At 40.3% G+C, this 14,281-nt stretch overlaps 1 protein-coding gene across 1 annotated transcript in view; it reads right to left on the bottom strand.

The window, feature by feature from the left end:
* The window catches only part of usp12a (ubiquitin specific peptidase 12a), a 69,978-nt gene extending 57,571 nt beyond the window's left edge, over window positions 1-12,407 (bottom strand). Inside the window, exon 1 of the mRNA XM_072577309.1 lies at window positions 12,242-12,407. Within this exon, the coding sequence (XP_072433410.1) occupies window positions 12,242-12,310 (69 nt within the window). The 5' untranslated portion in view covers window positions 12,311-12,407. The remainder of the gene's footprint in view (window positions 1-12,241) is intronic.
* Window positions 12,408-14,281: the final 1,874 nt, after the last annotated feature.

Below are 14,281 nucleotides of genomic sequence, written 5' to 3'. Positions count from 1 at the left end.
AGAATTCAGTTGAAATGCTGGAGTCCTCCGAGTCTCAATTAGGTGAAAGTGAGGACTGCAGATGCTGGAGATTACAGTCAAGATTAGACTGGTGCTGGAAAAGTACAGCAGGTCAGGCAGCATCCAAGGAGCAGGAAAATCAATGTTTCGGGCAAGAGCCCTTCATCAGGGAGGAGGCTGGAAGCTCCAGGGTTGGGGAGAAGGTAGCTGGGAGTGCAATAGGTGGATGGAGGAAGGAGTAAAGGTGATAGGTTGGAGAGGAGGGTGGAGCGGATAGATGGGAAGGAAGATTGACAGGTGGGACAGGTCATGAGGACTATGCTGAGTTGGAAGTTTGGAACTGGGGTAGGGTGGAGGCAGGGGAAATGAGGAAACTGCTGAAGTCAACATGGATGCCCTGGGGTTGGAGGGTTCTGAGGCAGAAGATGAGGCGTTCTTCCTCCAGGAGTCAGGTGGTGAGGGAGTGACAGTGGAGGAGGCCCAGGACCTGCATGTCCTCGGCAGAGTGGGGAGAGAGAGTTGAAATGTTCAGCCACGGGGCGGTGGGGTTGATTGGTGCGGGTGTCCCGGAGATACTCCCTGAAGTGCTCTGCGAGAAGGCGTCCAGTCTCCCCAATTAAAGACGACCGCATCAGGAGCAATGGATGCAATAAGTAACATTTCTGGAAGTTCAGGTGAAACTTTGATGGATGTGGAAGGCTCCTTTGGGGCCTTGAATGGAGGTTTGGTCACAGGTTTTGCAATTCCTGAGTCTCAGTCGATCATGCTTGGAAACTCGTGAAGGCAAATAGTTCTTCAGGAAATGAAGCCACTGCCAGACAATGACATCACAGGAAACTCAGCTTTTCAAGGGAGGAGGAGGAATAGAAGTGCAATAGTTGCAAGGGATTCTTTGGTCAAAGTATAAGACAGGGGTTTGTGGAAGCAAACAGGACTTCAGGATGGTCTGTTGATGCCTGGATCAAGGATGTCAGGGAGCCCGGCTGGACATCGTTCTGGGGAAGGAGATTAGCCTGATGTCATGATCCACATTGGTGATATGTCATAGGTAGGAAGGTAGATTTCAGGGAGTTAGAAAGGAAATGAGAAAGCAGAAATCTCAGAATTACTTCCAGTGCTACATGCTAATATGCATAAAAACAGGAGAATTGAATAAAAGGCTGGAGAACTGTGTAGAAGGGGCAGAGTTGAGGAATTGGGTAGATTTTGTTGCAGGATGGGTTACACCTTAATGGGACTGGGATTGATATCCTCAAAGGAATATTTGCTAGTGCTGTTGGTTTAGGTTTAAGCTAGTTTATGAAGGGGATAAGAACCCAAGGTTAACCCAAATTGGAAAGTAAAGTTAGTAACAGGAGGTCTAAAAGTCTCTATGGAGACGAGAAGACAGGAGAAACAAAGCCAGGCATTGCATATGCTTTGAAAACCAACTGATGTAATGAAGCCAAAGTTAGGGGGAATGTCTCTGAATACACACAGCATTTGTAACAAGGTAGACTATCTCTAAAGGCACTAATAGAGATATGTATAGAAGCAGGTATGATCTAATTGCCATTATACAAACATGGTTGCTTGGTAACCAGGACCAGGAGCTGAATATTCAAGGATATTTGATGTTTAGGAAGGACAGACAAGGAGGAAAAAGACAGAGTTGAGATGGTAATAAGAGATGGGATCAGTACATTTGTAAGGGAGGATCTCATATTAGAAGAACAACGTGCAATCTGTTAGGACTGAACTAAGAATCTGCAAGTGGCAACAGACATTGGTTGGAGTTATATATAGGGCAAATGTTAGTGTAGGGCATGGCATTAATCAGGGGATGAGCAAAGCAGGTAGCATGGACACTACAGTTATCACGAGTGACTTCAATCTGCATATCAATGGGGTACGCAAATCAAGAGTAAAGCTGTGGAGAATTAAGTCTCAGGGGTATATTAGAGATGGTTTTCTGGAGCAGTATGTTGAAAGGCAATGAGGACATGATATTTTAGTCTCCTATATAATCTGATTAACAATCTTGTTGACCACAATATGATAGAATTTGACAAGAAGTTTGAAAATGATGTTTGAAAATGAAGTAATTAATTCTTAAACTTGAATACTGGAGACAGCGAAGAGGGTTACCTCAGATTAGAACAGGATCTGGACCAGATCGGCCAATGGGTTGAGAAGTGGCAGATGGAGTTTAATTCAGATAAATGAGAGGTGCTGCATTTTGGGAAAGCAAATCTTAGCAGGACTTATACACTTAATGGTAAGGTCCTAGGGAGTGTTGCTGAACAAAGAGACCTTGGAGTGCAGGTTCATAGCTCCTTGAAAGTGGAGTCGCAGGTAGATAGGATAGTGAAGGCGGCATTTGGTATGCTTTCCTTTATTAGTCAGAGTATTGAGTACAGGAGTTGGGAGGTCATGTTGCAGCTGTAGAGGACATTGGTTAGGCCATTGTTGGAACACTGCGTGCAATTCTGGTCTCCTTCCTATCGAAAAGATGTTGTGAAACTTGAAAGGGTTCAGAAAAGATTTACAAGGATGTTGCCAGGGTTGGAGGATCTGAGCTACAGGGAGAGGCTGAACAGGCTGGGGCTGTATTCCCTGAAGCGTAGGAGGCTGAGGGGTGACCTTACGGAGGTTTACAAAATTATGAGAGGCATAGATAGGATAAATAGACAAAGACTTTTCCCTGGGGTTAGGGAGTCCAGAACAAAAGGGCATAGGTTTAGGGTGAGAGGGGAAAGATACAAAAGAGACCTAAGGGGCAATTTTTTCACACAGAGTAGATGGAATGAGCTGCCAGAGGATGTGGTGGAGGCTGGTACAATTGTAACAATTAAGAGGCATTTGGATGGATATAGGAATAGGAAGGGTTTGGAGGGATATGGGCCGGGTGCTGGCAGGTGGGACTAGATTGGGTTGGGATGTCTGGTTGGCATGGACGGGTTGGATCGAAGGGTCTGTTTCCATGCTGTACATGTCTATGACTCTAATAAGAGAAATCATAATGCATGAGACACACATTGGCTGAGGCGGATGAAGAAAATCTATAAATGCATTAACTGTACATAGTTATTTTTAAAAAGAACTATCCATTTCCTTCTACAAGACTTATACTAATTATACATCCCTCCATGATGCAAAAACTCAAAAGTAATCAGTCAACGGTGGCTGACATTGGATTGTATAACATTAAAAGACATTATGAAGTTGCCACAAGTAGCAGAACTTGCAAGATTTATAGAATACTACAAAGATGGAATAAGAAAGGAGAATAGAATATGACAAAAATGGATTGTAAAAGCTCATTTACATAAAATAGAAACACTTGACAAAAATAAGTTTGGAGTTTGTTACTGGCAGAATCAGGAGAATTTATAATAAGGGATAGAGAAATGGCAGAGAAGCTAAATGATTACTTGTTTGTTTTCACTGAAGGTATCAAAGATGTCCCAGAAGTTGAGATTCAAGTGGCTCAGGACAATGAATAGTTTAAGGAAATTAGCATCAGAAAGATGTTTGGACTGCCGAAATTAATTAGACTTAAAGCTGATAAATCAGCAAGATCGATAGTCTACATCCCAGAGCGTGGAAGGAAGTGGCTATAGAAAACATTGATGAATTGGTGATTATCTCCCAAAATTTCCTTGATTCTCAAATGATTCCTCTGGATTGGAAAGCAGCCATGATCTAAGTAAGGAGCAAGAGAGAAAACAAATAACTACAGACCTATTGGCCTTACATTCGTAGTATGGAAAAATGGTAGAAATCGATTCTAAAGGATGGGATAAATAGATACCTGGCTGATATTCTGATTGTAGACAAGCAGGAGGCTGGAAGAACACAGCATGCCAGGCAGCATCAGGAGGAGGAGAAGTCAATGTTTCAAGTGTAACCCTTCTTAGAACTGATTGGGCACAGTCAGCATGGACTCGCACATGGAAAGTTAAATTGAATTATTTGAAGATGTTATTAATAAAATTGATTAAAGGAACACCAATTGTTGCAATATGCTTGAATTTTCAGAAGGCTTTTGATGAAGTTCCTCACAAGTACAGTTATAAAAATTGAAGCATGAGAGATAGGAGGTAACATACTGGTTTTGTGTGTGTTAGCTAGAGAGTAGGAATAAATTGGTCATTCTCACATTGGCAGGCTATGACTAGTGGGGTATTAGGGGGATCAGTTGTTGGACCCCTTCTTTTAGAATATCAATGATTTATCTATGGTGACTCTGCAGATGATACAAAGCTAAATAAATGAAAATATTGTGGAGTATGTTCACCAAGCTGGGAATTTGGTTTGCAGACATTTCAGCCCCCTTCTAAGTGACATCCTCAGTACTGTGGAGCCTCCTGTAAAGCGCTGCTGTACTGTGTAGGTTGGAATTTATTTGGTTTCATTCCCACTTGTTTCCGGTTCTTCACTGCAGTGGTCAGTATATTGGGTCGAGGTCAATGTGTTTATTGATGTAATGCATGCATAACTGCCAAGCCTCTAGGAATTCTGACTGTCCTGTGTTTGTCTTGTCCTATTATTGCTGCATTGCCCCAGACAAATTTGTGGTCCTTGTCATCTGTTTGTATAGATACTAAGGACAGTTGGTCGGTGGCGATCCGCATCCATGAACATCAACTAGCCACTAAACGCTACAACCAGATATCCTTAATATCTATACACACAGACAATAAGGACCAAAAATTGACTGGGACAAGAACAACAATAGGACAAGCCAAACAGAGGACAGCCAGAGAATTCCTAGAAGCTTGGCACTCATCCACGGATTCCATCAAGAAACACATCAACCTAGACTCAATATACCGATCACCGCAACCAGAACCAGCAAGGGGGAACAGCGGAATGAAGCCAAATAAATTCCAACCAACAGTACAGCAGCACTTCACATGAGGCTCAACAGCACTGAGGATGCTACCAAGAAAGGGGACGAAACGTCTGCAAACTAAATTCACAGCTCAGCGAACATACCCACAACAACTGCAACCAGCACCCAAGCTACAAATCTTTACACAAACCTTGATTATTATCAACATGTAAAGCAACTTAAAGAGGATTTAGACAGATTCGGTAAATGGACTAGAATATGGCAGATGGAATAGAAAATGGAAAAAATGTGAAGTCATCCACTTTTGTTGGAGAAAAAGGTGTGCAATGTTTATTTTTGAAAATAGTAGGAAGTTGGACAGTGTAGAAGTACAAAGGGACCTAGGCATTCTAATCAATAAGTCACTGAAGGCGAACAATGCAGGTGCAGCAATCTATTAGGATGGTTAATCTTTGTTGAAAGAGGATTCGAGTACAAGAATACTAAAAAGGTCTTGCTTCAGTTGTGTAGGAGCTTGGTTAGATCATACCTGGAGTACTGTGTACAATTTTGGTTTCCTTATCTCAGGAAAGATATTATTGCCATACAGGGATTGAACTGGAGGTTCACCAGGCTTTAATCATGAAATGGCAGAACTGTCCTATGGAAAAGGGAAATTGGCAAACTGGGTTTGTATTCTGTATAGTTTTGAAAAAACAAGAGGTGCTCTCATTGACATTTACAAAATACTTAAGGGTATAGGTATGATAGATGCAGGCACGATTCACTGGGGAATCTGGAACCAGACGGCAAAATTTAAAAAGGAAGGCAGATGCCATTTAGGTCCTAGATTAAGATTTTTTTTATTCCAGGGATGTGAACTCTTGGAATTTTCTACTACAGGGAATTGTGGAAGCTCTGACTTTGAGTATGATTAAGGTAGCAATTGACAGGTTTGATTACCATTGGCAAACATGATTGTAGGGATGGGATAGGTAAAATACATTGAAATGTTCAAACAGCCATGATCACATTGATTGTTGGGAAGGCTCAATGGGAGAAGAGTGAAGAAAGAATTCACCTTTTCAGACTTCTGTGAAGCAATGAAGACTGTGCAGCTTTCCCGTCTGAGAAGCAGCATCTGACTGACTTACTTCAAACCTGCTCATTGGGATCAAACTGGTGGTTTGGATCAAGTCAAATTGAAACTGAGAGTACTGAGTGGCCAATGTTGTACACACAGGCGTTTGAGAGGATGGTAGTGACCCTCTACTGTATGGAACCCTGATATGTGCAAAGGCCACACTGGTGAAGGCTGCAGCCTCCAGCTGTCGGTGTTCTTTCCTACTAACCAATGGGACACATCTCTTCTCACCATCTGTAGGTGATCCTGAAAAGACTTTGGCTCAGGCTTTTCAGCAAGCTCAAGCTGTAGCTCCATCCACTCTGTTATACAGCGGGTACTCTCTGCTCAATAGGCTGAATGCCTACTCCTTTTCCTATATTCCTGTTTCTGTAAAGTAATACATGAAAAACTAAAGAACATTCAACTTTGCCACAAATAAACTAGAAGTGTAACAGCTGTCCAGATTTCCCTTTCCGTTAATCAGTATAAATATCTTGCTATTCTTTCACAATATACCCAAGATATTCACTTACTATAGAAATGACAACACCAACCTTGAGCCATACATCAATACAACTACTGCAATGAAATATTGTAGAAATATCTATAAGCAAAACAAAGCCACTGATAACAATATAATTGCAAAGTAAAATGCAACTGACCATCAATAAATATTTGCACTGCAGATACTGCATGTATTTTAATCACACAATTAGCCTGGTACTACCATATCTGCCAAGTTACTGAAAAGATTTAAAATTTTAAGTTCATTAAAATGTAAATTATTTTCAAAACTAGGAACCAATGCAATGATAAAACAGCTCCATTTCTTACAGAAAACATTACCTAAAAAATAGTTATTTTTGCTTGACAATTCTGCTTGGAAAGCATTATTATAAAGAAATTACATCACAAATGTGTTTTTAACAGTCAACTGCATTACAATGTAAATGTTCTTTATTCATTTAAAATTGCAATAGTTTTATTGCAATTTATTGTATTTTTGTTTATTTGCCCGTGCTTGAATGGCAACAACTACAGCTATGTGGGCCCATAACATAGGAAGCAGGCTAAGATTTAAGATTACAAGATGTTCAAATACAGGTGATAAAATAGGACGTGAAGAATTTGCAAAGTACAAAAATATTCTCAAGGTAATAGTGGAATTTTGAAACAACAATGGAAAAAAAAGGTTCCATTAGAAGAAAGAAAAGATCAGAGAATGCTGGATGTAACAGTGGAAATGGGCTTGGATAGGGTGCAGAACTGAAATGATAATAAGACTTTGTAGGATCACAATAAGGGGAAATAGCAGGACATGTGAATACTGAAAAGGGACCTGCAGGGGATTACTAATAAGAGCATACGGGCAGCAGGGGAAAAAAAAATTAGTCATTTGCATAGGGATAGGATAGATAGGAAGTGGCAGACAGGTGTGGTTTGAGCACTGTGCTGGTGGACATTCTTAACCACTCTTCAAATGACCTAATAAAAGCTGTATAACTTGAATTTGAGCAATTCTTAATTATTTTAAATGCAATGCAAGTATCCTCAAATTTCACACCCCTGACCTTAACAATGCCTCCTCTTACTGCCGTCACTATGCTCTCATTCAAATTCCACAAGCAGTAACAAAAAGTGGGTGTCCAAAATTTCAGAAGCCAGTTTTTGAAGCGTTTTCTCAACACATACTATAAAATGGTGTATACACACATACATACATTGATGTGGTTCAAAAACTTCAAACTAGTTCCAATAACGACCGGAAAGCAGCTTTAGGATGGATGGAGTTGTGGATCCAACTGGGCAGATGGGCTTCATGGAAAGTGGGAGTATGAAAGAGGAAATAAGGCCAAAAAAAAACAAGAGGGACATTGTCAGAATGCTGGCCTATAAAAGCAATACTAATTAACTTGGACACACAAACAGGAACTTCATAAGCCAAGCAACAATGTCACCTGAAGATTAAATGACAAGTAAAATAAATAGGCGAGTTTAATCAGGATAGTAAAGGTTGACAAGTGTGACAGGAATAAACAGCAGAAAACCCAATAACTGCAAAAAAAAGTTAAATACAAATGTCAATTTGGTGTGGTTGCATCACCTATAAGGGTCAGGCAATCTAGGGTGATGGTACTTTAGTACAGTATTATGTTTTACATTTTCAGAGGTACTGCCTGTCAAAACATTTAACCCAATACCTTATATCAGTTCAAGTTAATGTGAAAGAGAATTGACACAGAACAGGGAGTTCTCAATGTGTCCTGGCGATTATTTATTTCTCAACCAATATAATTAGAATGAATTGACTGGATATTTATTTTATTTGCTTTCTGTAGGATCCTGCAATTATGAAAACAAGTGCTTTGCTCTGAAGAGTAAATCCTGTTTTATATAATCAAGGAGCTGGAGTGGACCAATCAGCCCCTTGAGCTAGCTCAGCCATTCAAAGAGATTATGACTTACCCAATCGCCGCCTCAAGTCTGCAGTCCCGTTTATCCCAAATAACCTTTCAACCCCTTGCTTCACAAGATATACCTATCTCTGCTTCAAGAACTTTACTTTCACTATATTTTCAGGAAGAAAGTTCCAAAGTCTCAAAAGGGGGGAAAAAAATTGCCTCATCTGTTTTAAATGGAGGACTCCTGGTTTAAGAACAGTCACCCCTAATTCTTGAGATTCCTATTACAGGACACACACATCTTCTGCACATCTACCTGCTCAAGATGCCTTATAGGTAAAAGTGGTACATAAATCGAAATTTGTTCTTCAGTAATATACAGATATAAAAGAGTACTGAATTGAAAACATATAAAAGTGTGAACAACTTGTGCTTTAAAAATAGTTGATGTGACTTTAGGAGTAACAACTTGATCAAATTTATCTTCCATTTTCCCAAATCAACACTAACCATCCTTATATTACCAATTATGACATTTTCCCATCACTTGTCATGCCATAGTCTGCAGGGATATGAGCTAAAAGCTGAAATTTAAATTGATGTAGTCAGATCTTTGTTGATCAGTGCAGGTACAAGCTGTCTTCAGCGTTGCAAATGTCTGAGTCTATATTTAGATTTCAAATTTTTTTAATAGCTAAATGAGTTAAAACCAAGTAGTTACTAACTTTTTAACCAATTCATATTCATCTACTAGGAAATGAAAACATCAGATGGTGACAACTGGTATGACTGTTTAGTGTTGGGCCAAACATCTAGAACACAAACAGCACAGAGTGTCCTACACCAGATGGACTGCAATAGTTAAAAGGCATCGCACCACCAACTTCCCACAATACTATTAAAAAAACTGGAACAGGAGTAGTTTGTACAGCTCAAGCTTTCTCCACCATTCAGCAGGTTCCTGACTGATCTGACATTTCTCACATCTGCTTTCCTGCCCTTTCCCCAGAACCTTTAACTCCCCTACTAATCAAGAATCTATACAAAAGGACTGTGCCCCCATAGATCTCTGTGGCAAGAAGTTGCAAAGACTCTCAGCTCTGAGAGAAGAAATTCCTCCTCATCACAGACTTAAACTGGCATCCCTTTATTTTGAGACTAAGCCCTGTGGTCCTAGACTCTCCTTTGAGGGGGAACATCCTCTGAATGTACCGTATTGAGCCCCTTAACAATCCAATATGTTTCAATGAGATCACCTCTTATGCTTCTGAACTCCAATGAGTAGAGTTTAATCTTTACTCATAAGACAACCCGTCCATATTGGGGATCATCCTACTGAGCCTTCTCTGAACTGCCTCCAATGAAATAACATCTTTTCTTAAATAAGGGGACCAAACCTGCTCATAGTACTCCAGATACAATCTCCCCAGCACCTTGCACTTATTGCACTCAGATTTCCTAATCGTATACTCCATACCCCTTGAAATAAAGGCCAATATTCCATTAGCCTTCCTGTTTACCTGGTGCATGTGTGCTCGCTTTGCATTTTGTGCGCAAGTACCCTCAAGTCCCCTTATGTTGCAGCTTTCCACAGTTTCTCTTCATTTAAATAAGATTCTGAAATTTTATTCTCCCTCCCAAAATGAACTTCATATGTTCCTACATTATATTCCATTTGCCAACATTTTTGCTTAATTATTTAACCCATCAATAACTTTCTAAACTGTTACATCCCCCTCACAATCTGCCTTTTCACCTAGTTTAGGGTCATCCACAAACTTGGCTGCAGTTTTTTCCCCCCCAAGAGTAAATATGGTTAGCAGGCAAATGTTAGCCTTGCCAGGGACATTCACATCACTTGAAAGAATTAAAACCAAGTAGGAAACCAATCACAAGATCCTCATATGTAGCCAAGGAAGAGATTTTGACAAAATAAAAAGCATCACATTTTTTAAAAGTTGCCAATTAAAATCAGTATCCAATACTGTTTTTGCAATTTCACCTCATCCCCTTTGTATTGTATTTTAATCAGCATCACAACTGAAAGCATAGATTTTCTATTGCTCTCAGCGCAAGTTTCTAGCTGGCCGTTTTAAGAGCTCCTTGTTCAGTTTTTTGGACCCAGCTCGCAAACTCTTTAAATATCAAAGTTTGAATTATAGTGCCAGTGTTAGAAGCATGTGCCAGGTATACAAGCTTCTAAAATAGTAACCAACTGAAAATGGCTTTACTTTCAGATGAGTTGATACTTTGAAACACACAGTTGATTAAAACTAAAGTGTCAGTGAACAGAAAAATTAATTTTATAAAGCAACACTGTAGTGGGAAATTTTCAGGATGCTTCCTGAATGTCAAGCGACAGCAAATCATTTGTCCTACTCATGATAATACATTGGTAAAACCTCCCACTTATATCATTGAACATACAACCTTGACGCTGACAAATAAAGCAGTTCCATGGTCAAGAAATCAGAACAATGTCTCTCCTTCCTCAGGAGGCTAAGGAAATTCAGCATGGCCAAAGACACACTGATTTTTCAGGATGCACCACAGAAAGCATCCTATCTGGATGCATCATAGCGTGGCAACTGCTCTTCTGCAGACCGTAAGAAACTACAGACAGTCATGAACACAGCCCAGTCCATCACACAAACCAGCCTTCCATCCACTAACTCCATTTATACTTCACGCTAGCTTAGGAAACCAATCAGCATAATCAGAGACCCATCCTTCCCAGTTACACTCTCTTCCACTGGGCAGATATAAAAGTTTGAATACACATACGGTCAGTTTAAAGAAAACCTTCTTCCACACTTATCAGACTTTTGAACAGACCTCTCAAATGTTACTCTTGATCCCTCCCTTTCTGCAGCTGTAACACTATTCTGCACTCTGTTCTGCTATCTGATGCACTTTGTATGGTACATCTGCCTGTACAGCATGCAAAACAACACTTTTCACTGTACCTCAGTACATATGACAATAATAAATCAAATAACTTGCTCTTGCGATTGATTAAAAACACAAATGAAGCTGTTCTGTTTTATAAACATTTGTCACAGTGAATTTTAACATCAAAATTTGAGTAGAGTAGCACCATCACAGATGAAAACCAATCTTGCCAAAATGACAGTATTAACATTAGTAGACCGAATGACTGCTTCTACTCCGATGATCTTTAGGTCATCTGCCAAAGTAAACATTGAATTCAATTCCCAAGGAATATCATGCTACGATAGTTTCATCTAATGTGAAAACAAAAACTATCACAACAGATTTCCAATTAAATTTCAGGGATTTATTAGACTCAATGCAAATCAGGACTTCAGGTGGGGCTTGACTGTTGTTGATGCTCGATCAAAGTGACACACAGTGCGTTTATTAATCCCGGAGAGGAATACCGTGCGGTTTTTAAAATGTCCTTTTAAAGATCTCTTGAATGAACTAAGGCTAATCACTGCACAGTGGAGTCACGGCTGGTTACAGCGCGCCAATGAGCTCTCCACACCCCTTTCCCCTTCACCGGGCACCCGGCCTCGGGAAACGCTGCAGCCGCCGCCCCACACCAGGAAGGTCCCGCTCGGCCAGCGGCACGGCACCGAGTGGGCAGGAGGAGCCCAGCTCCTTCCTCAATCTGAATAGATTATTTCAGCTGGTTTCCCCAGCCCCCGGGCCGGTTAGTAGCAGCAGCAGCAGCAGCAGGAGGAGGAGGAGGAGGAGGCCGGAGGGGAAGCCCGGAACTGGGAGTAAAACGGTGGCCCAGCGGGCGAGGGGCAGACCGGGAGCCGCCTCTTCCTCCTCCCCCCACACACTCCGGGCAGGGCTGGGAAAGGCAAAGCGAAGTGACTCGCGGCACTGCGGAGACCCCACACACACCCTCTCTCCCCGGTCACATACCATGGTACAAATGGAAGCGAGTTTCCCGACTGTCATTAGTATTTCCATCCGTCCACCGCCATGTTTCATCCGCTCATTCAGCACCGGCCGGGGGCGGAGTGTAGGACACGCAGGCCGTGGGGTCCTAGCGCCCGGCGATGGCTATCGTGAGCGAGTCACTCCCATACGTACATTCACACACGCAATTACTGTGTGCAGAGGAAAGACGAACATGTCTTTTTAAATAAAGATCAGAACACAATTATTGCCATCTGTAAACGACAACTGTTTTATTATCAGAATGCGAATAAAAGGTATGGACACATATTAAGAGAAAAGTATTAAGACGTGTAAGGAACGTAAACAAAAACTGCATATCTTCACTCTGGAGAAAAGCAATTCAAGTATAATGAGTTGGCTAGTCTCCGCTAAGATGATTTTTAACAATTCTATATAATCGGTATTGAAATACGTCATGTGGACAAATATGTATGAGGTATACTTACTAATATATGTACAGATGTACCTTTTCAAATAGACTGTAATGAATCAACATAAAGTAACAAATCAGATGTGTATTTATGTATGTAATCTTAATATTTACAATAACTAAAAGGGAGACATTTGTGAAGATTAATATCCTGGTACCATAAAACCACTGCCAAGCTATGCTATAAAGGATGTGGGTAGAGAAGGCTTATGTTACATAACTGATTTATGACTCCAAATAACTGGATAACATCGAATCTCAACACAGCAATCATGCAAAAATAAATGAAAGCCCATTAGCTTCCGTTGCTATGATTTGGGGATGTCAGCCCTTTTAACCTGCACTAAATCTAGGAACAGCAGAAGAGGCATACAGGCATAAGTCAGTGGTACAATGGCTCAGCAGTTAGAGACCAACCTTCAAGGCATGTGACATATCCAAGTACACAGTCATGAAGTCAATGTGGCCAGTCACCTGTGAACAAAAAACTGGATCTTCACACTTTATTCACGTCATTGTCAGTCAGGGAGTGTCATTGTTGAAGTATAGAAGAGTTTGGGCTCCTGTAACTCGTTCTGTGTAAGTAGTGACAGGGAGGAGAAAACCTTGCCCAATTACATAAAACTCTGATGAAATTAGCCTAAGCTCACAAGACAGATCAGAGTCTAAAGCTGTTGCACTTAATGAAAAAATGAAAGATGGCAAATGACATATCAGCAATGACGATAGAAAGGGGAAAGTGAAGGAACAGACCAGAGGATGATGAGATTGAAATTAAATAAAGAATGAGGGTAGGCAGGTAAATGAGAATGATATAATGAGGTAGAGTATTGAATCTGGAAATTAATCACAAAATGAGAGTCATGCAGCAAAATACAAAGTGTTATACAGATTTTAAAAAAGGAGTAATAGATACTTAAAAGCCAAAAATGGTAAAACATTGTTTAAGAGAATGCAGTAGTAAAAAGACAGACAATATAGAAGTGAACTGTATGACAATCCAAATTAAGGAAGTCCTCAAGATATAGAGACAAATAATGGACCAAGCATTCTGAAATCTGAGGTAAAGAATACTTTGAATTTGATGACTACAGGAAAAGCTCCAGTTATTGATGAAGTAACAAGAGAAAAACAGAATTTGTCATAAATTTGTGATCAAGTATAATAAAAGGTACATTCTAAATAAATTGAGACATTCATTATTTGCTCTTATCTAAGGAATGTAACGCAACAGAAGGACATTATTTATAGAAGGTAGGCTTGGATGAGTCATCTCATTAAAGTGACCTTGAAAATCACAATGTTAAGAAACAACAATACGTTTGAAGCAGAGATTAGTGCTTTCTCTCAAATGATGCTGGTAGACTTGCTGCTTTTCTCAGCAATTTCTGTTATTGTTTCAGATTTCCAGGATCTGGAGTTCTCTGTTTTTTGTTTGGTTCTGGACTCAAAGTAGGAAAAATCAATAAATATCCAGAAGTAATCAAGAACATATGCTTACATTGACAATGGGAAGGCGAAGGTCTAGTGGTATCATTGCTGGACTATTAATCCGGAGACCCAAATGTTTT

Source organism: Chiloscyllium punctatum, chromosome 9 (genome assembly GCF_047496795.1).
Source record: "Chiloscyllium punctatum isolate Juve2018m chromosome 9, sChiPun1.3, whole genome shotgun sequence".
Classification (NCBI taxonomy): Eukaryota; Metazoa; Chordata; class Chondrichthyes; order Orectolobiformes; family Hemiscylliidae; genus Chiloscyllium; species Chiloscyllium punctatum.
Note: the sequence above shows the minus strand (reverse complement) of the source record. Positions and strands in the feature narration are given on the sequence as shown.